This window comes from Narcine bancroftii, chromosome 5 (assembly GCF_036971445.1).
Source record: "Narcine bancroftii isolate sNarBan1 chromosome 5, sNarBan1.hap1, whole genome shotgun sequence".
Classification (NCBI taxonomy): domain Eukaryota; kingdom Metazoa; phylum Chordata; class Chondrichthyes; order Torpediniformes; family Narcinidae; genus Narcine; species Narcine bancroftii.
In genome coordinates this window covers 155221291-155248204 of record NC_091473.1, presented here as the reverse complement: position 1 = coordinate 155248204, position 26914 = coordinate 155221291, and the positions used below count along the sequence as shown (strand labels likewise).

The following is a 26914-nucleotide window of genomic DNA, read 5'->3' as shown; positions in this document are numbered from 1 at the left end:
AGCACTTTCTTCACAGAAATAGCAACAACACTCACTCTTACCCCTTGCCTCAAATTTCTGACATCACTGGTGTCTTCCACAGTGAAGAAACTCGCAAAATACCCATTCAGTTCATCTGTTTCCCCATATCCCTTCCCTGAGGTCCGACACGCACTCTTGCCTCTATTTTACTCTTTAAATATCTGAAAGTTCTTACCGGTCCTGCCGACTTCGCTTGTCCAGGGTGAGGACCCGTAGCTCCCCATCCACCTTTGGTCGTCCATAGATAGCCAATGGCTGGTTCTGCAAGATAGACACCATCACTCAGCTGCACAATGGAAGAATATGTGGTGGGGTGTCACAGTTTTAGGGCACAGAAAATAGACCACGCTGTCCAATATGCTTATGTCCTTTTCAACATTTCCTGCCCATGTATCTGTCTAAATGTATTTTAAATGTTACGACTGTCCCTGCGTCCAACCCTTGCTCTGGCAGCTTGTCCGTGTACCCATCACCATCACCCTGGGTGTGGAAGGGGACTCTTGGGTCTTTTATGAAATCTTTCCCCTCTCACCTTAAACCTCCTCCTCTAGGAAAAGATTCCCCTGTACTGGTAAAAATGTTATGACTATTTACAGTATCTATTCCCCTCATGAATTTATAAACCTCTATAATGTCCCCTCTTCAACCCCTACACTGCAAGGAGAAAAGTGGCAGCCTCTCCGCTCTTTCCTCGTTATTCAAGCTGACCATTTCAAGTCAAGTTTATTGTCATCTGGTTGTTCGAGTCCAACCCGATAAAATAGTGTTCTCCAGTCCTCGGTGAAAAACACGCAAACACACAACACACACAAACAGCCAAAAAATAGACATGTGGGAGAAGTATTTCACCTATACAAATACATAATTGTTTCAGATACATGAGAGTCTTGGATGAGCCGTTCCTTTGGTCGTTCACCATTCTCACTGCCTGTGGGAAGAAGCTGTTCCTCAGCCTGATGGAGCTGGCTCTGATCCTCTTGTATCTCTTCCCCGATAGGAGCAGCTGAAAGATACCGTATGTGGGGTGGAAGGGTCCTCAATGATTTTGTGGCGCCCCCCCCCCCCACTTCGATCAACGATCCCGGTAGATCATGTTGTAAAACACAGGATTCTGTGGACACCGGGTGAAGTGAAAAAACACACAAGTGCTGGAGAAACTCAGCAGGTCAAACAGGGCCTTTATGTAGCAAAGGTGAAGATACAGAATCAAAGTTTCAGGCTGGAGCCTATCATCAAGATGTGGGGGAACATGGGAGATGTCAAAACAAAAGGGGGGAGGGGGTGGTGAGGGTGGGAGATGATAGGTTAGGGGAGGGGATTAAGGAGTCTAAGATAGGTGGAGAGAGAAAGGAAGTAGGAAGTGGAATGACCAGTTAAAGTTGGGGGGGGGGGGGGTGGGAAAGACAAGCTGATTAGTGGAATGGAGTGAACTCAATGTTCGTGCCCTGGTGTTGGAGGGGGCCGAGATGATAAATGAGGTGTTGTTCCTCCAATCTGCAGGAGGTCAGGGTGGAGTAGTGGGAAAGGCCATGGACAGACACGTGAGCTTGAGAGGGTGACTCAGGATTGAAATGATTGACTATGGGGAGGTCGCTTTTGTTGTGGACGGAGAGGAGGTGCTGGGCGAAGTGGTCTCCTAATCTGCGATGGGTCTCTCCGATGTAGAGAAGGCCACAGAACTGGATGCAGTACCTGTGGAGGTACAGGTGAAGGGTGGCTTCATCTGTAAGGTCTGTTTGGGACCTCAGACCATGGTGAGGGAGGAGGTGTGGGTGCAGGTATTACACCTCCTATGACCAGGTGCCGGGGGTGTGATGGGTGGAGAGGGAAGAGTGCAGAAGGGAGTCACGCCAAGAGGGGAGGAGGAGGAGGAAAAATGTGAGTGGGGTCCTGTAGTAAGTGGATAATGTATTGGATGTGGAGGCTGGTGGGGTGGTAGGTGAGGACGAGGGGGATTCTGAGTTTATTGTTTCTTGAGGCAGGGATCTAGGGCAGATGAGCGAGGAATGAAGGAGATGAGGATAAGGGCCGAGTTAATAGTGGTGGAGGGGAAGCCATGTTTGTGGAAGAAGGCAGACATTTCAGAGGCTCTGGACTGGAAGACCTCATCTTGGGAGCAGATGAGGTGGAGATAGAGAAATTGAGAGAAGGGGATGGAGTCCTTCCAGACAGGGTGTGAGGACAAGTCGACCAGGTAGTTGTGGGAGTTAGAGGGTTTATAATAAATGTCAGTGGAGAGTCTGTATCCTGAGATGGGGACAGAGAGATCCAGAAATGGGAGAGTGTCATCGGAAATGGACCAAGTGAGTTTGAGGTCAAGGTGGAAGTTGGCCACGAAATTGATGAGCTCATCGCAGGTGCATGAGGCCACCCCTATGTAGTCATCAATGTACCGGAGGAAGAGTTTAGGGGGGGGGGGGAGTCTTGCCTGTGTAGGCTTGGAGCATGTTTTGCTCCACAACACCCAAAAACAGGCAGGCATAGCATGGGCATAGTTGATGCCCATGGCTACTGTTACAGAGTTCTGTGTTATGTATTGGCCTATGTATTGTGTGGTTTTATGTTAAAAAGTGATAGTTTGCTTTAGAGAGCCAAGGTCAAGGTTGTCTGCTGAGAGAGTGGGAGTCAGACTGAGCATGTGCAGAAAAAGATCTAGAAATTTCTGGATTTGGATGAAACCACCACTGGGGGTGCTGTGGAGTGGAAGGAGGCCCAGAGCATGAGTCATGGTCTGGAGGACAGTTTAGAATGTTGGGCATTTTAAAAGGGATGAACATTCCGAAGGCAGCCAGAAGTTATCCGGACCAGGCCAATGGTTCCTCTCTCTGCAAGCAACACAAGACAACTTCGAATTTTGTGCTCTTTCTCTCTCTCAAAGATCTTTTGGCTTCAGTTTACCAAACAAACTGAATTTTGTTTATGATCTTTGCTTCGGTTGAGATCTAAGTTTTGTGAGTCTTGTGTGTTTTGTGTTTGTTTTGTGTGGGCTGATTGGAAATAAAACTTAGACTTTGATTACATATGTTATATTTAGGCCGGGGAATTTATTAGTTTTACACTGTGATAGAGATTTGTATATTAACCAGCGGGCATTGTTATAAAAGGGGGGGGATTTTGAATTAAAGTTTGAAGGTGAATTTTTTGTTAATAAAGTAATTGCTCATCTTTACCCCTGTGTGATATGCCTTCTTTGTGGTTGCTGGTTTGATCTTGTAACAATACTCCTCTAATCTGGAGGTAGTGAGATGAGTTAAAGGAAAATTTGTTAAGGGTGAGGGCAAGTTCTGCCAGGCAAAAAAGGGTGGGGGTGGAAGGTGACTGCTCAGATCTGAGGTCCAGCAAAAAGCGAAATGCTTTAAGGCCTTCTGTGTGGGGAATGGAAGTGTAAAGGGATTGGACATCCATCGTGAAGATGAGGTGGTCGGGTTCATGGAATCTGAAGTCTTGGAGGAGGTGGAGGGTGTGTGAGGTGTCACGGATGTAGGTGGGGAGGGATTGAACTTGAGGAGAAAGGATGGAGTCAAGGAAGGATGAAATTAGTTTCGTGGGGCAAGAGCAAGCAGATCTGCCCGGATGCTTAGGTTAATGTATCCTGGGAAGAAGGTAAAAACAGGCGGTGCGAGGATGGGAGACAATGAGGTTGGTGGTCGTGCAGGGAGGTGCCCAGAGTTGATGAGGTGAGGGATGGTGTTGGAAACGGTGGCTTGATGGGTGATGGTGGGGTTGATAGGAGGAGGTGTTTGAGAACTGTCGAATGGCCTCAACCAGGTAGAGGTCAGACGACAACAACACCACCCTTTATCAAACCCTCAGACAAGGGTGGGTTAGGGTTATGGCGGAGAGAGTGGAGGGCGGATTGTTCTGAGGTGAGGTTGGAGTAGGAGAGGGGTGGTGAAGTTGAGACGGTTGATGTCCCAATGGCAGTTGGAGAAGGTCCAGAGTGGGCAGCTAGCCAGGAGGAGATGTCCAGGAGGAGGAAGAGGTCTTGAAGCAGGAGAAAGGGTCGGGGGGGGGGGGAATGTTGGAGAACTGCGGTCAAAAGTAGTGGGCCTGGAGGCAGATACGACCGAAGAACTTGTTGAGGTGTGGACAGATGGACAAAGGTGAGGCCTCTGCTGAGGATAGAGTGCTCCACCTCCAAGAGGGGATGGTAAAAACCAGGCAAGGGTCAGAGGGGAGTTGGTGTGGTGGAGGGTGTTGGGGGGAAGGTTGGAGAGGTCCAAGGATGGTGAAGGGAAGTGGGGGAGGTTGAAAGGGTTGGGAGAGAAGGGATGGGGATGTTGGGGGGAGGGGGAAGGGAGGTATGTGGGGGGAGTATGGGGAGAGAGAGAGGGAGAGAAGGGTAGGAGGGGTAGCCCGAGGGAGGGGGGGGGAGAAAGAGAATTGGTGGTTGAGGTTAGGGGAGGAGAGGGGGCAGAGAGGGGGAGATGGGGGTGGAGTAGTGGGAGGTTGGGGAGGAGGAGTGCCTTCCCCTCTTAACTAGTTATTCCACTTCCTACATTGAGTGAACCAAATTTGTACACAACATTCACTCCAAGTCTCTTCATTTGTAATAAAGTGTTTCTGCTCTGGAATTCAATGCCCAAAGTGTTGAAGGTAAGTATGCAAAACATCCTCTTCTCCACCGTGTGTCACCATTTTCAGGGAACAACGTAACTGTTCCTCCAAATTTCTTCATTCTATGACATTCCCCAGGACCCGACCATTTCACTCTGTGATTCCTTTGCTGGTTTAACTGTTAAGTTCTATCTGCCATTCCTTGGTTTGCATTCTCAGCAGAGTTGGATCATGTGGTAGTCTTCTTCACTCTATTATATCACTGATCTGAAGATGGCCAGGGGTTACTCACTCACCATGTTGTCGATGCAGTTCTGGAACTGAGCAATCTCTCGAAGGGTCTCACTGTCACGCTTCACCTCATTCACATATTGAGCCAAGTCCTGAAGGCAAAGAGTAGAACATGCATTGGAGTGACAAAGGCAGCTGTGGGAAGCGGGAGAGAATGCAGAGATTTACCAGGATGTTGCCAGGACTCGGGGGCCTGAGTTACAGGGAGAGGTGGAGCCAGTTGGGGATTTACTCCCTGGAGCGCAAGGAGATGAGGGGTGATCTCACAGAGGTGCACAAAATCAGATCAGGTGAATGCAAAGTAGGGGAATCGGTAACCAGAGGACATAGGTTTAAGGTGGGGGAAGAGAGAGATTTAACAGGAAGGTAAGGGGTAATGTTTTTACACAAAGGGTGGTTGGTGGGTGTGTGGAACGGGATCCTGGAGGAGGTGGTTGAGATGGGGACTACTGCAACTGTATGGATACTATGACAAGATGGGGTTAGAAGGTATGATTAGTGTGGGTGGGAAATTTTGGTCGAATAAAGCATGAGAGCACATTACACATTCTTAAATTCCCATCTGTAGCTCATGTCTGTAAGGCATTACCACATGTAACCCACAGTCAGTGTCCATGCACATCGCCCATATGTGTCCACAATGTGTAGTGTTACTGCCTGTATCCCAGGCCGACAGAGTGCATTACTGCCTGTAGCCCATGCCTAGTGTGTGTTACTGCCAGTAGTCCATGCCTACAGTGAGTTACTGCCTGTAGCCCATACTACAGCATTTTACTGCCTGTAGCCCATGCCAACAGTGTTTTACTGCCTGTAGCCCATGCCGAGAGTGTGTTACTGCCTGTAACCCATGCCGACAGTGTATTACTGCCTGTAGCTCATGCCAACAGTGTGCTACTGCTGGTAGTCCATGCCTACAGTGTGTTACTGCCTGTAGCCCGTGCTGACAGTGTTACTGCCTGTAACCCATGCCGATAGCATGGTATTGCCTGTAGCCCATGCCTAGTGTTTACTGCCTGTAGCCCAGTGTTACTGCCTATAGCCCATGCTGAAAGAATGTGTTACTGCCTGTAGCACATCTAGTGTTTACTGCCTGTAGCCCATGCCAACAGAGCGTGTTACTGCCTGTAGCCCATGCCGACAGCATGTTACTGCCTGTAGGCCATGCTTACAGTGTGTTACTTCCTGTAGTGCATGCCAACAGCGTGTCTGTATCCCATGTTGGGTTTTACTGCCTGTAGCCCATGCCGACAATGTGTTACTGCCTGTAGCCCATGTCTAGTTTTTTATTGCCTGTAGCCCATGCCGACAGTGTGTTACTGCCTGTAGCTCATGCCTACAGTGTGTTACTGCCTGTTCAAGTCCATGTTGATTGTCCCTCATCCATGGGTCCACTCCAGTAAACCTTCACTCCATGGCCTAATGCCAGGGCCCAGAATTGCCCTCACTTCTGGGGATAGGTACATGTTCTGCTCTCGTGGAGACTCTGTGCTTGTTGTTGCTGTTGGGATCCAATCTCACCTTCATGGCATCCAGCGCCAGGCGGAGGTTGGCCTTCTCCTGCCATTCAGTGGTTTGTTTTGCCAGCTCCTGAAATGCCAGAGGTGTTGGTTAGAAACATCCCCAGCTGCAAGAGTCCAGATGAACTGCCAACCACTCTTCCCTGTGCACTGGCCAATCATCTGTGAGAATTACAGATAACTTCATGCGTATCCTGGTTAAACTGCATCTGCTTACAAACTAAATATGTCCAAATCACATTGGAGATTCTCCATCGTTCGGACAACTCATGTTCATTACCCCCTCCCCTCCACTACACACACGTACAAACACACTCACACCCACATACCACCCCCTGCCCTCCACTACACACACGTACAAACACACTCACACCCGCACACCACCCCCTGCCCTCCACTACGCACACGTACAAACACACTCACACCCGCACACCACCCACTGCCCTCCACTACGCACACGTACAAACACACTCACACCCACATACCACCCCCTGCCCTCCACTACACACACGTACAAACACACTCACACCCGCACACCACCCACTGCCATCTGTCAAATTAGAATTGTAGTAAAAACACACCAAAATGCTGGAGGAACTCAGCCTGTCTTTTGAGCGCTCATAAAAAGCAAAGATATGTGGCTGATATTTCAGGCCTGAACCCTTCTTCAAGGAATAAGCTGAATGAACGAGAAGCAGGAAAGGTCATAAAGTCTCAGAATACAGACTATCTATAGGTTACATCATTATTAGGCACTGTTAATGGTGCAGTCCAAGCTGTAATATATAGCAATATAACAATTACAGCACAGAAACAGGCCCGTTCGGCCCTTCTAGTTCATGCTGAACATATTCTCCTATTGCCCTGCACCCAGCCCATAACCCTCTACACCTCTCTCGTCCATGTACCTATCCAAATTTTCCTTAAATATTAAATGCAAGCCCCTATCGACCACTTTGACCAGACGCTCATTCACACTTCCACCACCCTCTGAGGGAAGAAATTCCCCCCCTTCAATCTCAATCCATGTCCTCTTATTTGAATCTCCCCAACTTTCAATGGACAAAGCCTGTCCACATTGACTCTGTCTGTCCCCCTCATAATTTTAAATACCTCTATCAAATCAACCCTCAATCTTCTACCCTCCAGGGTATAAAGTCCCAGCCTGTCCAACCTTTCCCTGAAACTCAAGCCCTGAAACCCAGGCAACATTCTCATAAACCTCCTCTGCACTCTCTCTATTCTGTTCATATCCTTCTTGTAATTCGGTGACCAAAACTGCACACAATATTCCAAATTTGGCCTCACCAATGCCTTATACAACTTCAACATAACATCAATTCAATTCAACATACCAAAAGCTTTCTTCACCACCCTATCTACGTGGGACTCCACTTTCAGGGAATTAAGTACCTAAAAGGGATTCTTAAATCCCTTTGTTCTACTGCACTCCTCAATTGTCTCGCATTTAACATGTATGTCCCATTTTGATTAGTCCAACCAAAATGTAGCACCTCACCCTTATCAGTGTTAAACTCCATCTGCCATCTTTCAGCCCACTCTTCGAACTGGCCTATATCCCACTGCAAGCTTTGAAACCTTTTTCAATGTCCACAACACCTCCAATCTTAGTATCATCACATGATCACAAGACAAAGGAACAGAAGGAGGCCACTAGGCCCATCAAGTCCATTCCGTAAATCTACACTTAGTTACTCTACACTCGTTCAAATTTTCGGCCTTTTCCCCATATCTCTTGATGCCCTCACTAATGAGATACTTGTCTATTTCTTGTTTAAATACTCCCAGTGATCTGGCTTCCACTGCTGTATGTTACAGTGAGTTCCACAGATCCACGACCCTCTGGCTAAAGAAGTTCTTCCTAATCACTGTTTTATATGAATAACCTCTAATTTTCAGACTATGACCCCTTGTCCTCGATTCACCCCCCAAGGGAAACATCGGGAATGTGGAGGAGTCAAAAGGGAGAGGGGAAATTTTAAATGACTTTTTTCTTCAGTATTCACTAAGGAAAGGAATATTGAACCAGGTGAAGTGGGGAAATCTGGTAGTGGGGTCATGGAAAATATACAGATTAATGAGGAGGCAGTACTGGCTATTTTAAAGAAAATCAAGGTGGATAAATCACCTGGTCCTGAACAATAATCTTGGCCTTTATTATCAGAAACTCATGGTACATTAATGAAAGACAATAGTTATATCCAATGCACAATGTTAGTGCAGCCAATGTTAGTATAGCAAGGCTCGCCAGAGGGGAGACAGGCAGCTTGGCAGACATTCACCACAGTCTCCCCCCGGCAAAAGAAAGGTTAAAATCAAAAGGACAGCTGCGAGAAAAGATTGAAGCAAGCGATACATGGATACCATGTTTGGCCTTGAGATACTTTAACAGCCAAAATACGCCAGTATCTAGCAGGCAATCCAAGTATAATGAGGTGTTTTATGAATATGTCAGCCTATCAGGTTGTTTACGAATTCTGGTGCTTCGTCTCAAAACAGATGGCTCCTTTGCAACCTTGGGAACTGGTACAGGTCCTGGGTCTGTAGTGTGGTAATGACTGGCTTCTGGACCTGCTCCAGAATCACCAGCGTGAGGCAGTGGAGCCTTAGCACAGGCATCTGAAAGCTTACTAGGGGTCACAGGCTGTGGGGGGTGAGTCCAACCTCTCAGGCTCACTCTGAGGAGGGGTGCAAGGAAGGGGCAAACCAGGCGGGGCCAGATCTCTTAGGGGTACAGTGTCAGTACTCCCGTCTGGGAATTTAACATGAGCATAGTGGGGGTTAGTATGCAGTAGCTGAACTGGTTGGACTAGGGGGTCTGTTTTACGCGCCCGAGCGTGGCTCTTCAGCAGCACGGTTCCAGGCTCAGATAAACAGGCTGGCCAGTCCATCATAGTTCCTGATTTCCTAGGAAAGGCAAACATACGTTCATGAGGTGTTTGATTTTTTGCAGTACCCAATAAAGACCTACCCGTTGGCAGCACCTCCTGCCAACGGGTAACAGGGTAGCCATGTGCTTTTATAGCAAGATTAAGTCTTCCAGACTGTAGCATTAGCCCTGTCAACCTGCCCATTGTCCTGCGGCCTGTAGCTCGTGGTACGGCTGGTGGCAATCCCCTTTCATAGCAGGGCTCGCCGCAGTTCAGTGCTCATGAATGCTGAGCCTCTATCGGTATGAATGTAATTGGGGAAACCAAAAATGCTGAAAATTCTGTCAAGGGACTTCATAACAGACGCTGACGAGACGTCAGGGCAGGATATTACAAAGGGAAACCTGGAATATTCAATTACAGTAAGGAAATATACATTTTTGCTGTTGGAAGTTACTGGCCCTTTAAAATCTAAGCTAATCCTCTCAAAAGGTTGGGTTGCCTTGATGAGAGTGGCCTCTGGAGCTTTGAAGTATTGCGGTTTGCATTCTGCACAAACAGGACAGCTTTTAGTCAGTTTCCTGACTCCTTCCAGAGAGTAAGGAAGGTTGTTAGCCCTTATGTAGTGGAAGAATCTCATGACTCCTGGGTGGCACAGTCTGCTATGGATCTCTTTTAGCCCCTCCAGCTGAGCACCAGCAGCAGATCGTGACCATGCGTGAGAGGGATCATTTAACCTGCCCGGTCTGGACTGGATCTCATAATTATAAGTTGAGAGTACTATTCGCCAGCGTGCCATTTTATCGTTCTTGATTTTACTTTCGTGTTTAGTACTCAACGTAGGCTTCAGATTTCTGATCAGTGACAAGAGTAAATTTTCTGCCGGCTAGTTAGTGTCTCCAGTAGCGAACAGCTTCAATAATAGCCTGGGCTTCCTTTTTAATGGCAGGATGTTTTAGTTCAGGTCCGCGTGACGTTCGGGAGAAGAATGCCACAGGTCTGCCCTTTTGATTAAGGGTTCCTGCCAAGGCACAATCCTTGGCATCAGTTTCCACTTGGAATGGGACATCCTCGTCAATGGACGAGAGTGCAGCTTTGGCAATATCAGCTTTAATTCTCTTGAAAGCCTTCAAGGCCATTGGAGAGGAAAAGATTTAGTGTCAAACAGAGGGCGTGCCTTCATGGTGTAGTCCTGAACCCATTTGCAGTAGTAGGAAAAGAATCCCTTACACCTTTTAAGGCCTTTTGTTGAGTTTGGGGGTGGTAACTTCTTAAGGGGGGCCATTCTTTCTGGGTTGGGGTGGATTTCATCCTTGCGGACAATTTAGCCCAGAATGGGTAGCTCTGTCGCGTTGAACACACGTTTGCCCTCGTTAAATGTAAGGTTGAGTTCTTCAGCTGTTGTTAAAAATTTCTTTAAGTTGTTGTTGTGCTCGGCCTGTATTTTCCCACAGATAGTGACATTATCCAGATAGGGAAACTTACCCTGTAACTCATACGTCCTAACAATCATATCCATTTCCCTCTGAAACACGGACACACCATTAGTGACTTCAAAAGGTACCTTTTTAAACTGGTATAACCCCCCCACCCCCCTCATCAGCCTCAAAGGCTGTATAGGGTTGTTCCTTTTTTTTAATGGGGATTTGGTGATAAGCTGCTTTGAGGTTGATAGTGGAGTACACTTTGTATTGCGCTATCTGATTAATCATTTCATTGATGCGTGGCAGGGGGTAGGCATCCATGTTAGTGTAATGGTTGATTATCTGGCTGTAGTCAATAGCCAGTCGTCTCTTAGTGTGATTTTTCACAACTACCACTTGGGCTCCCCACGGACTCTTACTGGGTTCAATTACTCCCTCTTTAAGCAATCTCTGGGTCTCAGCTTTGATAAACTCAGGATCCTCTTTGCTGTAAGAACAGCTCTTAGTAGCAATCGGCTGACACTTGGGGGATAAATCACTGAAAAGGGAGGGAGTTTTGATCTTTAATGTGGGCAGACTGCAGTAACTTGCACAGGGGATGGTAAGTGTGGGTAGTGGCCCACCGAAATTTAACACTACACTGTTCATCTGAGATTGAATATCTAACCCCAGTACCACCGGGGCGCAGAGCTCTGGTATAATAAAGAGCCACACATCAGCCAGGCAATGTCCCTGCAAATTTAAAGTAACTTGACACATTTACTTGGTGCTTTTCTTCTTCTTCTTCTTCTTCTTATCAGTGGGAGTACTTTTCACCTTACATGCTTTCACGAAGTGGCCAAGTTTCCCACTATAGCTGCAGGTAGCAAATTGAACCAGGCACTTCTGTCTGGGGTGCCAGCTCTTATCACAGAAGTAACATTGTTCAGGAGTTCGCTTTTTTCTTTCCTTCGGGGTTCCAGCACTCCTGGATGTTTCCTTTTGGTTTCTAGCATTTCACTGGACCACATGGCACTTCTCAGTGTTTTGGCTAGAGTGACTGCCCGATTGTAGATTAAGGGCTCCGTCTCCAGCAGCCTCTGTCAGATGTAACTGGAGTCAATCCTGTTGACTAAAGCCTCCAGCTTCAAGGCATTGAGGTGTTGTTGCACATTGACTGCCCTGACATCACATTCATTTGCCAGTGAGTCAAGAGCCAGTGAATAGGCAGCATCACTTTCCCCGGGTTTCTGGCATCTAGTCAGCAACTGGTGTCGAGCAAATACCACATTCTGTGGCGCTGCATAGTAAGTAGTCAGACGTTCCCGGGCTATAGCAGTAGCAGTAGGGATAATGTACTGCCAATGTTAGTACAGCAAGGCTCACCAGAGGGGAGACGGGCAGCTTGGCAGACATTCACTACACTAACACAAACCTCTGTCGCCTGACCTATCTCATTCTATAATACGAGATCCAATACAGCCCCCTCTCTCGTCGGTTCTTCTATGTATTGATTTAGAAAACGTTCCTGAACACATTTGACAAACTCCAACCCATTACAGGATGGGTGTCCCAGTCAATGTGTGGAAAATTAAAATCTCCTATAATCACCACCTTATGTTTATGACACATTCATGCTATCTCCTTACAAATTTGCTCCTCTAATTCCTTCTGCCCATTAGGGGTCTATAATACACCCCCATTAGTGTTTTCATGCCTTTCCCATTTATCACTTCTACCCAATTCACCTCCCTGGATGAGGCCTCCGATTTATTCTGCCTTAGCCCTACGGTAATGTTTTCTCCTACAAGCAACACGACTCCTCCCCCTGCTCTATCACACGTAAATCAACGGAATCCTGGAATATTTCACTACTAATCATGCCCCTCCTGCAACCGTTTCACTGATAGCTACAATATCATATTTCCATGTGTCAATCCATGCTCTAAGCTCATCCTCCTTGCATTGAAATATGTACACGAGAGAATGTCCCCACATTCACTCCTTTGATCACCATCTACTTTTACTACCCACCCCCCCATTAATTTTAACAATCTGGTTCCTCTATCCCCTAATCTCTGCCCTCACATTCTGATTCCCACCCGCCCTGCTAAACTAGTTTAAACCCTCCCCAACAGCTCGAGCAAACCTGCCTGCCAGGATATTGGTCCCCTTCCCATTCCTTTCTGTCCAGGTCAGACCTCCCCCAGAAGAGATCCTAATGATGCAGAAATCTGAACCTCTGCTCCCTGCACCAACTCTTCAGCAAAGGGGAGGAGTCACGTGATAGAGTAGTGGCCGGTCAGGGAATTCCAGCCTTATCCGGAAAAGTTGAAAAAAAACCGCATAAAACACAAAGGTACAAGAGTAAAAATTAAAAAAAGTAAAAATAAAGGTGAGAAGAAAATGGCAGCGAAGAGAGAAAAGTCGAAAACAACGGGAAGAAGAAAAGATGAAAGAACATCGGAAGAAGAAGGTGAAGGCCTTACCTGTCCGAGGAGGCCTGCCGCGGAGAGAGAAGCCCGCTCCCTCAGGTCAGTGGAAGTCCCGGGCTCGGGACTACAAAAATGGCTCGCAGAGCCGAGTAAAAGTGCGCGATGCGCATGAAAAAAAACACACTGACGGGAGGGGGGAACAGCTGTGGAGTCGATCTCCACACCTGAGAGAGACACCTGCAGCACAGCAGCAGGTGCAGAACACGGACAATAACGAGAACAAGAAAGAAGAGGGTGAAAAGAAAACAAGGAAACAACAGATGGTCAATCCAGAGGAAGAAGAAGAAGAACAGAAGGAAATGGAAGAAGAAGAGAAAAGCAGGACAATGGATGTAGCTTTTTTTAAAGAATATATGGAATCAGTGAAAGAATGGCAATTACAAGAATTTAATGAGATAAAAAGAAGAATTAAGAATGCAGAACAAAAAATGAATAAAATAGAAATGGTCATATCAGAGATAGGAAAAAGAGTGGAAAATATGGAAGAACGAGAAACAATTGTAGAAATGGAAGTAGAGGAATTAAAAGAGAAATTAGAAGAATCTAATAAAAAAGTTAAAGAGGCACAGGAGCTGTTAGCTCAGAAGATAGATATAATAGAAAACTATAATAGAAGAAATAATATAAAGATAGTGGGCCTTAAGGAAGATGAAGAAGGCAAGAATATGAGAGAATTTATAAAAGAATGGATCCCCAGGGTCCTAGGAAGACCAGAATTACAGGAGGAAATGGAAATAGAAAGGGCACACAGAACATTAGCCGCTAAACCACAACCACAACAAAAACCAAGATCCATTCTAGTAAAATCCTTAAGATATACAACAAGAGAAAATATAATGGAGAAAGCAATGAGGAAAATAAGAGAAGACAAAAAGCCACTGGAATACAAAGGTCAAAAAAAATTTTTCTATCCAGACATAAGTTTTGAATTCCTGAAGAAGAGGAAGGAGTTCAATACAGCAAAAACGATCCTATGGAAAAAAAGGATATAAATTTATGTTAAAGTACCCAGCGGTACTTAAAATAGTTATTCCAGGGCAACAAAACAGACTATTCTCGGATCCAGAGGAAGCAAGAAAATTTGCAGAACAACTACAAAACAAGCAGAGAGATGAAGACATGTAATGAGAGTAAAAATGACCACAAACTACATGATTGTGTGTATATGGGTATATATATATATATATATCTATATATATATATAGATATATATATAGATGTATATGTATATATGTGTATACATGAGTGTATCCCTATTTAGAGGAAGATATATAGAGTATAGATAAGAATTAATAAGGGAATGAAAGGGAATAGAGGGAATAAGGAGGGAATTAAAAGAGTGACCTTTGTTATATTTGAAAATTGAAATCTTTTCTGGGGGGGGCTGGGTGGGGAGGAGTTACGTTCACTGCAAAATCAGTTGACGCCTGCGAGTGAATTCGCAAATCCAAATGGAGAGGGGAGATGTGGTTGTCCGACAAGGGATAAAGGGCAACTCAGGAGGGGGAGGGGAGAATGGGGTTAAAGAAGTTTTAAGTAGGAAAATAAGGAAAATGTTTGATGTTTTAGAAATGTTGTCTTATAAAGTGTTCAAAACAAGAAAGCAGAAATGGATAAGGAAAGGTAATGATGGAGAAACGGAAAGGGAAGATAAACAAAGTATGAAATGGCTATGTTGATCTATATGACTTTAAATATTAACAGAATACATAACCAAATCAAAAGGAAGAAACTGCTAAATTTACTGAAAAAAGAAAAAATTGATATAGCATTTGTGCAAGAAACACATTTAACTGAATTGGAGCACAAGAAATTAAAGAGAGATTGGGTAGGACATGTAACAGCAGCGTCGTATAATTCAAAAGCAAGAGGAGTAGCTATATTAATCAGTAAAAATATACCAATTAAAATAGAAGAGGAAATAATAGATCCAGCAAGGAGATATGTAATGATAAAATGTAAGATATATTAGAGTTTTGGAATCTCCTCAATGTATATTCACCTAACGAAGAAGATCAAAATTTTATGCAAGATATTTTTTTGAAGATAGCTGATACGCAAGGGAACATATTAATAAGAGGGGATTTCAACCTGAATTTGATTCAAATATGGACAAAACTGGGAAAAAAATTAACAGAAAGAACAAAGTAACCAAATTTATAATTAAATCGATGCAAGAAATGAAACTTTTGGATATATGGAGGAAACAACACCCAAATGAAAAGGAATATTCATATTACTCGGGTAGACATAAAACATACTCAAGAATAGACCTATTTCTGTTATCAGCTCGTATGCAAGATAGAGTAAGAAAAACAGAATATAAAGCTAGAATATTATTGGACCATTCACCCTTAATATTGACAATAGAGTTAGAGGACATCCCTCCAAGAATGTATAGATGGAGATTAAACTCCATGCTACTTAAAAGGCAGGATTTTAGAGAATTCATTGAAAGACAAATTAAAATGTACTTTGAAATAAATACGGAATTAGTGAAAGATAAGTTTATACTATGGGATGCAATGAAAGCGTTCATCAGAGGGCAAATAATAAGTTATGTAACCAAGATGAAGAAGGACTACAATCAGGAAACAGAGCAGTTGGAAAGGGAAATAGTAAATATAGGACAAGAATTAGCAATGAAGGAAGACACAACTAAAAGAAGAGAATTGGCAGATAAAAAAATAAAATATGAAACACTACAAACATATAAGGTGGAGAAGAACATAATGAAGACAAAACAGAAATATTATGAACTAGGGGAAAAAACGTTCAAAATTCTAGCATGGCAGCTTAAGACAGAACAAGCTAAGAAAATGGTATTGGCATCAAGGAAAAAAGACAAACAAATCACATATAATCCAACGGAGATCAAGGAAAACTTTAGAGAATTCTATGAACAATTATACCAAGCTAAAAATGAAGGGAAAGAAGGCAAAATAGATGAATTTTTAACTAAAATTGAACTACCAAAATTACAAATAGAGGAACAAAATAAATTAACAGAACCATTTGAAATAGTAGAAATACAAGAGATAATAAAAAAAACTACCGAATAATAAAACACCAGGAGAGAATGGATTCCCAATAGAATTCTATAAAACATTTAAAGATTTATTAATTCCTCCCCTCCTGGAAGTAATCAACCAGATTGACAAAACACAAAGCTTACCAGATTCATGTAAAACAGCAATAATTACAGTAATACCAAAGACAGGGAAAGATCCACTCGCACCAGCGTCATATAGACCAATATCATTACTTAACACAGATTATAAGATAATAGCTAAACTATTAGTAAACAGATTTGCAGATTATGTACCTAAAATGGTAAATCTAGACCAAACTGGATTTATTAAAAAAAGATGGACAACAGACAATATTTGTAAATTTATTAACTTAATTCATGCAGTAGAAGGGAGTAAAGCGCCAACAGTAGCAGTTTCTTTAGACGCAGAGAAGGCCTTTGACAGAGTAGAATGGAAATATTTATTCAAAGTATTGCAAAAATTCAGTTTACCAGAGAAGTATATTAATATATTATATAAGGCGCCATTGGCGAAAGTGACAGTAAAAGGATATATATCAAAGCAATTTAATTTAAGCAGATCAACAAGGCAGGGATGCCCACTATCACCTTTATTGTTATTGTTAGCTATAGAACCACTAGCAGAATTGATAAGAACAGAAAATAATATAAAAGGGATAAAAATAAAAGATAAGGAATATAAAATCAGTCTATTTGCGGACGATGTTATAGTATACTTAACAGAACCAGAACTATCAATAAAGAATTATATAAGAAATTGAAGGAATATGGAGAAGTGTCGGGTTACAAGATTAACGTAAATAAAAGGGAAGCAATGCCAATGAATAATGCGGATTTCTCAAAACTTAAGAAGGAATCACCATTCAGATGGCAAATGCAAGCAATAAGATACCTAGGTATACAAATAAATAAAAATCTCGGCCATCTATATAAACTCAATTATTATCCATTAATGAAAAAATTACAGGGCGATTTAGAGCATTGGAAAGATTTACCACTAACACTAATAGGAAGGATAAACTGTATTAAAATGAATATTTTCCCAAGGATACTATACCTATTTCAGGCATTGCCAATACACTTGACAGAGAAATTTTTCAAGGAGTTAATGGAAAGGGGGAAAACCGAGGATAGCACTAGATAAATTAACAGAATGGTGCAAACAAGGAGGCTTACAACTGCCAAACTTTAAAAATTATTATAGAGCCGCACAATTAAGATACCTATCAGATTTTTATCAAACAAGGGAAAAGCCAGATTGGAGTAAATTAGAACTAGATAAAATAGGGGAAAAGATACCTGAACACATATTATATAAATGGGATGAAAAATTGGTACAACGTAGGAGTTCTCCAGTATTACATCATCTGCTCAAGATTTGGAAGAAGATTCATGTAGAAAGGAATAAAACAAATTACCAATTACCAAAACTAATAATGACGCAAAATCAGTTACTCCCTTTTACAACAGATAACCTTTCCTTTAGAGAATGGGAGAAAAAAGGGATCAAAAGAATAGAAAATTGTTTTTCAGGAAATAGATTATTATCCTTTGAACAAATGAAGGATAAATATAATATAACTCAAGATACAGTGTTGGCAAATTACCAATTGAGATCCTACTTGAAGGACAAATTAGGAAGCAGTCTGAGTTTACCAGAGGGAAGTAACTTTGAATATGTGATTACAGATCCAATGATAATCAAAAGATTTATAACAAATATGTACATTAAACTGCAAGAAAAGAGAATGAGGAAACAAATGGTAAAATTAAACAAAAATGGGAACAAGATTTAAATATAAAGATAAAGAAGGAAACATGGGAGAAGTTATGCTCTGGAACGATGAGAAATACAATAAATATGAGGTTACGTATGATACAATATAACTGGATACACAGGCTATACATTACACCTCAAAAGTTAAATAAATGGGACCCAACAGTATCTGAGAGATGTTTTTGTTGTAAAAAAGAAATGGGAACAACAATTCATGCAATCTGGACATGTGAGAAAGTAGAAAAATTTTTGGAAGATCTAAACCAGATATTAAATAAAATTACAGAAAACAATATACCAAAAAACCCAGAGATCTTCCTCCAAAGTAACATAAAAAATAAAGAATTTGGACTTGATTTGGATGGTGCACAAAAAAGATTTGTTAAGATAGCTCTAGCCGTAGTAAAAAAATGTATTATGTCAACCTGGAAATTGGAAGATAATTTGAGAACACAACAATGGTGTGTTGAGGATGGAGCGGAGACAACGCTTCCACCAGCGTTGTCTCCGCTCCATCCTCAACATTCATTGGAGCGACTTCATCCCTTACATCGAAGTACTCGAGATGGCAGAGGCCGACAGCATCGAGTCCACGCTGCTGAAGATCCAGCTGCGCTGGGTGGATCACGTCTCCAGAATGGAGGACCATCGCCTTCCCAAGACCGTGTTATATGGTGAGCTCTCCACTGGCCACCGTGACAGAGGTGCACCAAAGAAAAGGTACAAGAACTGCCTAAAGAAATCTCTTGGTGCCTGCCACATTGACCACTGCCAGTGGGCTGATATCGCCTCAAACCGTGCATCTTGGCGCCTCACAGTTTGGCGGGCAGCAACCTCCTTTGAAGAAGACCGCAGAGCCCACCTCACTGACAAAAGGCAAGGGAGGAAAAACCCAACACCCAACCCCAACCAATCAATTTTCCCCTGCAACCGCTGCAACCGTGTCTGCCTGTCCCGCATCGGACTTGTCAGCCACAATCGAGCCTGCAGCTGACGTGGACATTTACCCCCTCCATAAATCTTCGTCCGTGAAGCCAAGCCAAGAAGATTCCATTAGAAAAAATAACAAATCATTTAAGAAATAATATTGAAATATTTGAACTAATATGGGAGCCATACATGAAACACAATAGAGAAAACCTACCGGGGACATCTACCACCTAAATTAACGAAAGGAGAAGGAAATGAAAAGAATTGACTCAGTGGAATTTCTTTTTTATTTTTACTGAATGACAACATTGTTTGACTGGTTTAATGTCTCTTAGATTTTGTACTTTAAATGAATGGGGGGGAGGTAGGGAGGGTGGGATGGGAGGAGGGAGGGGGGGAGAAAATGACACTGTATATATTTGAAAAGGAAAATGTATGTATCTTGGTCAGTGTGGTTTATGGTGTGAAAAATAATTTTTTTTTTAAAAAACTCTTCAGCCACACATTCATCTGCCACAACTTCCTGCTCTACCCTCTCTGGCATGTGGTACAGGCAGCGATCCTGAGATCACCACCCCTGAGGTCCTTCTTTTTAACATTCCCTAACTTCCTATATTCCCTTTTCAGGACCTCATCCCTACTCCTATCTATGCCATTGATCCCCACATGGACCACAATATCTGGCTGCTCCCCCTCCAGCATGCTGTGTGGTCCATCAGAGATGCCCCTGACCCTGCACCTGGGAAGTATCTAAAACATATGCTTATTAATGCAGACCTCCAGTAGTTCACTAGTGCTGCTCCAGATGGTTTACACCAGGGGGAGGGGAACCTGAGGGCCAGAGGAGTGGAGGTGGAAAAAGTTGATGTGAAAATTACATGCACTGTTAGATGTCAACAGGTTGAATGTGTTGGAAATATTTTCAGGTGCATCAATGTAGGAGTGTTGTAGGAAAGGCAGACGAGTTAAGAGCATGGATTGGCACATGGAATTATGACATTGTGGGCATTATTGAAACTTGGTTGCAGGAGGGGCAGGACTGGCATCTCAATGTTCCGGGCTTCCGTTGCTTTAGACGCAATAGAACGGTGGGATGGGTGGTGAAACGGGGAGGAGTGGCATTGCTTGTCAGGAAAAATATCACAGCTGTGCTCAGGCAGGACAGACCAGATGGCTCATCTACTGAGGCTATATGGGTGTAACTGAGGAACGGGAAAGGTATGACCACACCCATGGGATTGTATTATAGACCATCCAATAGTCAACGAGAATTGGAGGAGCAAGTCTGTTGAGAGATAGCAGACAGCTGCAGGAAACAAGGTTGTGATAGTCGGGGATTTTAATTTTCCAAATATTGTCTGGGACTCCCACACTGGAAAAGGGCTGGATGACTTGGAGTTTGGCAAATGTGTTCAGGAAAGTTTTCTAAAAACTGGATCTCCAATTAGGGAATGAGACAGGACATATATGTAGGGGAAGATTTTGGGTCCAATGATCATAATACCTTGGCATTTTAAAATTTTTTTACATTTTAAATTTAGACATACAGCATGGTAATAGTTCATTTCAGCCCATGAACCCATACACCCAATTAATCCAAAATCCCCGGTACGTTTCAAATACTGGGAGGAATCTGGAGCCCTTGAGGACATGGGAAGAAGGTAAAATCCTTACAGTTAGTGAACCCTGGTCCCGATCACAGATGCTGTAACAGCATTGCTCTAATCACTATGTAATCTGTACCATGTGGTTTCAAGATAATTACTGTCCGTATGAGGATAGGTCTGGACCTCGGGTTGTGACCAATTTTGAGGAAATGAGAAAGTATCTAGAATGTGTGGATTGGGATAAGTTGTTTATGGACAAGGATGTGTGAGGTAAATGGAGGATCTCCACAGCCCCTGCCTCATGGCCAGCCCAAATCTTACACCCCCAAGGACTTGCGCACCTGTGAATGTGTTTTTGTGCAAAGGGGAGTGCACCGGGCACCCCTCTAACGGCCATACAAGGAGCTGGACAGAGTTGTCAGGCATAATGGGTCGATGTGTGTATTGGACATTGCCAGCAAAGAGTAAACATTCACTCTCGACTGCCTGAAACCTGTCCATGTAGATAATAGCTAGCCAGTTGAAAATCAGCCCCTACCACACAGAGGTGGGCCACCCAAAGTGGCAGCATACACTCCGATCACCAGTTATGGGGGTGGGGGGAGGTCGTGTAGAGGCCGACGGATTGAGTCGTGACCCAGTTCACAAAATGGCCAGCGAACACTGCAATTGCAAGGGTCCCACTTGGACCAACGGCCGTCATCCTGCGTAACCTCCCACATAGTGGGAAACAGCAGGCAATGGCGGGAACCCCGGCCAGTTGGAGTCCAGTCTTGTGATGACATCACTCTTGTCGTCAGAGGCAGGGAGTGAATATAAACAGAGCTGGCAGAGCAATAAATCAGTTTTCACCCTCAACTCAACTGTGTGTGTGTCATTCTTACTCCACACTTCACGTAGCTTGCATGCTACAAGCATTTTAATGGCTCTCTGATTTTTTAGGAATTACAGTAATTACAGCTGTAGAAAATGATTCAGAGAGAGTTTGGGTTTTAAATGCTAATCAATTACATTCATGATGAGGGGTGTAAGGAGATCCTTAAATTCTTTGTAAAAATCTGGTAGGAAACCATCCTCCCCGGGTGATTTATTGGACTATAGTGAGTGTAAGGCTTTTTCAATTTTTTGGGGGGTAATGGGAGGTCAAGATTTGCTTGATCTTCTTGGTCAAGTTTCGGCAGTTTAACAGTGGATAAGAAGTCATCAATCTTGGTCAGGTCTTCTGGGGATTCTGATTTATATAAATTTGTCATTGATTTGTTGGATTATATGAGTTGAGCTCATTTCAGTCTAAACTGAATTAATTGTTCTTGAACTGTCCTCTGCTTTCAATTGCCAGGATAAGACTGTGATTTTTCTCCCAGTTCATAATAACTTTTGTTTAGTTCTCAGAATTTTTTTCAATTTTAGAAGTTTGTAATGTATTGTACTTGTTTTTTGTTGACAAGCGCTGGACTGTTGAAACTCCTTTTCCAATTTCAGCATTTCTGTTTCCAGCCCTTCTCTGTCTGCCATATATTTCTTTTTAATACCTTTTGTATGTGAGATGAAGTGTCCCTAAGATAGGCGTTTAACATGACTCGTAAAATAAAACTATTGGAAGCAGAAGGACAGTTTATTTCACAGAATAACTTTACCTGATAGGAACATAGGAAGTAGGAACAGGAGGAGGCCGAAAATGGCCCATCGAGCCTGCTCCGCCATTCAATACGATCATGGACGATCTAATTTATGACCTAACTCCACCTACCTGCCTTCTCCCCATATCCCCTAATTCCTCTATCATGTAAAAATTTATCTAACCAAATTTTAAATATGTTTAATGAGGCAGCCTCAACCACTTCCCTGGTTAGAGAATTCCAAACATTCACCACTCTCTGGGAAAAACTATTTTTCCTCATCTCTGTCCTAAATCTACTCCCCTGAATCTTGAGACTGTGTCCTCTCGTTTTAGTTTCCCCGGCCAGCTCAAAAAACCTTCCTATATCTATCCTATCCATACCCTTCATAATCCTATATGTTTCTATAAGATCTCCTCTCTTTCTTCTGAACTCGAGCGAATAAATCCTAGATGATTTAATCTTTCATCACAAGTCAACCCCTTCATCCCAGGGATCAACCTAGTAAACCTCCTCTGGAACGTCTCCAAAGCCAGTATATCCTTCCTCAAACATGGAGACCAGAACTGGACTCAGTACTCCAGGTGTGGTCTCACCAGTACCTTATACAGTTGCAACATTACCTCCCTACTCCTGAATTCAATTCCTCTACCGATGAAGGCCAACATTCCATTTGCCTTCTTAATAACCTGCTGCACCTACAACCTAACTTTTTGCGATTCATGCACAAGCCCTCCCAAGTCCCTCTGCACAACAGCATGCAGATCTCTAATAAATTTGCAAAATTCTGGTTTTTGAAGTAGGTGAGATAGAATTGGCGGGGTAAAGGGGGTGTAGCTTTGCTTGTCATGGAAAATATTACAGGGGTGCTTAGGCGAGATAGATTGGAGGGCTCGTCAAGGGAGGTGGTGTGGGTGGAATTAAGAAATGGGGAAAGAGAAGTTACACTTATAGGGGTGTATTACAGACCACCTAGTGGGGAGCGAGAAGTAGAGGAGAAAATGTGTAAGGAAATAGCTGAGATTAATAATAAGCACAGGGTTGTATTAGTGGGGAATTTTAATTTTCCTAGTATAGATTGGGAAACACATTCTGTGAAAGGGCTGGATGGCTTTGCGTTAGAGCTTGTAAAATGTGTGCAGGATAGTATTTTGCAGCAATATGTTGAGGTGCCCACTAGAGAGGGGGCAATGTTGGATCTACTGTTGGGGAATGAGATAGGGCAGGTGATTGAGGTGTGTGTTGGGGAGCACTTCGGATCCAGTGATCATGGATCCATTAGTTTCAACATAATTATGGAAAGGGATAGGTCTGGTCCGATGATGAAGGTTTTTGAGTGGGTGACAGCCAGATTTGATGAAATGAGAAGGGATTTGCAGGGAGTGGTTTGGAATGATTTATTTTATGGAAAAGGGGTGGAGAATTGGAGGGCATTTAAAGGTGAGATTTTGAGGGTGCAGAATCTTTATGTTCCTGTTAGGATAAAAGGCAGGGCCAGAAGTTCAAGAGAGCCGTGGTTTTCAAGGGAGATTAGAAAGTTGGTTCAAATCGAAAGAGGGGCCTACATTAAATACAGGAAGCAAGTTATGTACGAGATGATTGGAAAATACATGGATTATAGAAAGAAGCTTAAGAAGGAAATTAGGAAAGTGAAAAGAAGGTACAAGGTGGCTATAGCGAACAGGGTGATAATAAATATAAAGGGTTTTTACAAATATGTAAATAGAAGAAGAGTGAAGGATAAAATTGGTCCACTAGAGAATCCGAGTGGACAACTGAGCCAAATGAGATGGGGGAGATATTGAACAAGTTCTTTTCTTCGGTATTCCCTAGGAAAAGGATATGGAATTATGTTGGATAAGAGAAGCAAAAGGGGTAATTATGGAAAACATAAGGATTAAGAAAGAGGGGGGTATTGGAACTTTTGAAGCATATAAAGGTGGATAAGTCTCTGGGTCTCGACGGGATTTTCCCCAGGACCTTAAGGGAAGTCAGGGAGAAAATAGCTCTGATGGTGATTTTTCAAAAGTTATTAGAGAGGGGCATCGTGCCGGAGGATTGGCGTGCTGCAAATGTGGTTCCTCTGTTTATAAAGGGCTCCAGGTGTAGGCCCAGCAGTTATCAGCCAGTAAGTTTGATGTCGGTGGTGGTTAAACTAATGGAAAGTATTCTTAGAAATAATATATATAAGTATCTAGAGGTGCAGGAATTGATCAGGGACACCCAACATGGGTTTGTGAGAGGAAGGTCATGTTTGACAAATATTGTTGAATTTTTTGAGGAGGCAACTAGGAAGGTTGATGAGGGTAGAGCAGTAGATGTAGTCTATATGGATATTAGAAAGGCCTTCGATAAGGTTCCACATGGAAGGTTAGTGAGGAAGGTTCAGGTGCAAGGGATTAATGTTGAGATAGTCAGATGGGTTCAACACTGGCTAGAAGATAGGCACCAGAGGGTCATGGTAGATAACTGTCTGTCAGGATGGAGGCTGGTTACGAGCAGTGTACCTTAGAGATCAGTGTTGGGTCCCTTGTTGTTTGTCATTTACATTAATGATTTGGATGAGTGAGTGGTAAATTGGATGAGGATGATACAAAAACAGGAAGTTGTGGAGAGTGAAGAAGATTTTCAGAGATTGCAGAAGGATTTGGACGCGTAGAAGAGTGGGCTGAAAGATGGCATTAGGGAATGCAGTGGAGCAGAAAGATCTGGGAATAATGGTGCATTGTTCTTTGAAGGTGGAATCTCATGTGGATAGGGTGATGAAGAAGGGTTTTGTTATGCTGGCCTTTATAAATCAAAGCATAGAATATAGGAGTAGGGAAGTGACGTTGAGACTGTTCAAGGCATTGGTGAGGCCAAATTTAGAGTACTGCATATAGTTCTCTGTCCCCAAATTGTAGGGAAGATATTAATAAGGTAGAGAGGGTGCCGAGAAGATTTACTAAACTGGATTGCAGTATCTAGATGACAAAGAAAGAATGAGTTGACTGGGTCTTTATTCATTGGAGTGTAGAAGGTTGAGGGAGGATTTGATAGAGGTATTTAAAATTATGAGGGGGATAGATAGATGAATTCGCTCTTCCCCTTGAGTGTAGGTGAGATTGGAACAAGGGGTCATGAGTTAAGAGTTAGGGGGCGTATGTTCAGAAGTAACATGAGAGGGAACTTCTTCACTCAGAGAGTGTTGGCTGAGTGGAATGACCTTCTGGAAGAAGTGGTCGCAGCAAAGTCAATTTGGTCATTTAAGGAAAAGTTGGAGTGGTATATGGATGCGAGGGAATTGGAGGGTTATGGGCAAAGTGTAGGTACATGGGACTAGAGATCACTTAGATCGGTACGGTCTAGAGGGGCCAAGATGGTCTGTTTCTGTACTGTAATTGTTATATGGTAGGATTCAGATGCCATCTATATGTGAGTAAGTTGGTTTTTCTGGCATCAAAGGCAAATGATCCGATAGGGTTCTAGATAGTTATTCACTCTAATGTGCTATGAATTAACTGTGTTGTATCATCTTAGCTTGGGAATCATGGGGGAGGGGGTGGGTGGTAAGAATTTTGCCTCCACACATCTGTCAAATTTAAATCTTTCATGAAAGCCAAAGGAGTCTTGGCCGCTTTGATTTTGGATACTATCCTATGTTGACTTATCTAAGAGACAAGGATAGGTCAGAATCCAAACAGAAAGTGAAGTCACCCCTCCAAGTATATTTGTCTTGAATAAATGTGGAGGAAAATCTGAACACAAAGGGTTAAGGGTTCACCCATAAGTTGCTGACAAGAACATACAAGAGTCAGTTGCATATTGCTTAAGTGGAGGCAGGGAACCTCAAGGTAGCCGCCACTTTTCCGTTTTACCTATAGCCTGTTGCTGAGATGGATTCTGCTGGATTTTGATCAGTGAATAGTTTGGTTCTTCATTTTTTTGCTCATATTCTTTCTATTCTTGCTCGTTTTGAGGCAATTCTGGGTGCTTTTAATGGTGTTAAATTAGATTTTCCTGTGCTGTAATGTTCTGTGTTCATGAGAGCAGCCAGAGAGTGGTGATGGTTGATTGCCTCTCTGACTGGTCTGAGGTCTGTGACGAGTGTTGTGCCTTAGGGATCGAAGCTGTTGTATATATCAATGACCTGAATTAGGGGTCTCCAAAGTGGTCGCTATCGACTCCTGGCAGTGCAGACTGTGACTTTTGTACTGCCCCTCCCACACAGTGACTTTTTTTGGAATATTTTATTTATAATTTTCCAGACTTGGACTCAAAGAGCTTTCAACAATTGTCAGTGACCTAGACAGTGATTCCCCCTCAGTACTACCCCTCCCACAGTGAGCCCCCCCAGTACTACCCCTCCCACAGTGAGCCCCCCAGTACCACCCCTCCCACAGTGAGCCCCCCCAGTACTACCCCTCCCAGTGAGCCCCCCAGTACTATCCCTCCCTCAGTGAGCCCCCCAGTACTACACCTCCCACAGTGAGCCCCCCAGAACTACCCCTCCCACAGTGAGCCCCCCCAGTACTACCCCTCCCACAGTGAGCCCCCCAGTACTACCCCTCCCACATTGAGCCCCCCAAGTACTACCCCTCCCACATTGAGCCCCCCCCAGTACTACCCCTCCCACAGTGAGCCCCCCCAGTACTACCCCTCCCACAGTGAGCCCCCCCCAGTACTACCCCTCCCACAGTGAGCCCCCCAGTACTACCCCTCCCACAGTGATTCCCCCTCAGTACTACCCCTCTCACAGTGAGCCCCCCCACTAA

General features: G+C 43.5%; 1 protein-coding gene across 2 annotated transcripts in view; it reads right to left on the bottom strand.

Annotated features, from left to right (window-relative positions):
• The window catches only part of LOC138764095 (guanine nucleotide exchange factor VAV3), a 280714-nt gene that overhangs the window by 129397 nt on the left and 124403 nt on the right, over positions 1-26914 (bottom strand). For both annotated transcript variants that reach the window (XM_069939464.1, XM_069939466.1), the window contains exons 11-13: positions 6388-6456; positions 4875-4961; positions 197-282 (exon numbers count right to left, since the gene is read on the bottom strand). In XM_069939464.1, coding sequence (XP_069795565.1) covers positions 197-282; positions 4875-4961; positions 6388-6456 — 242 coding nt within the window. The remainder of the gene's footprint in view (positions 1-196; positions 283-4874; positions 4962-6387; positions 6457-26914) is intronic.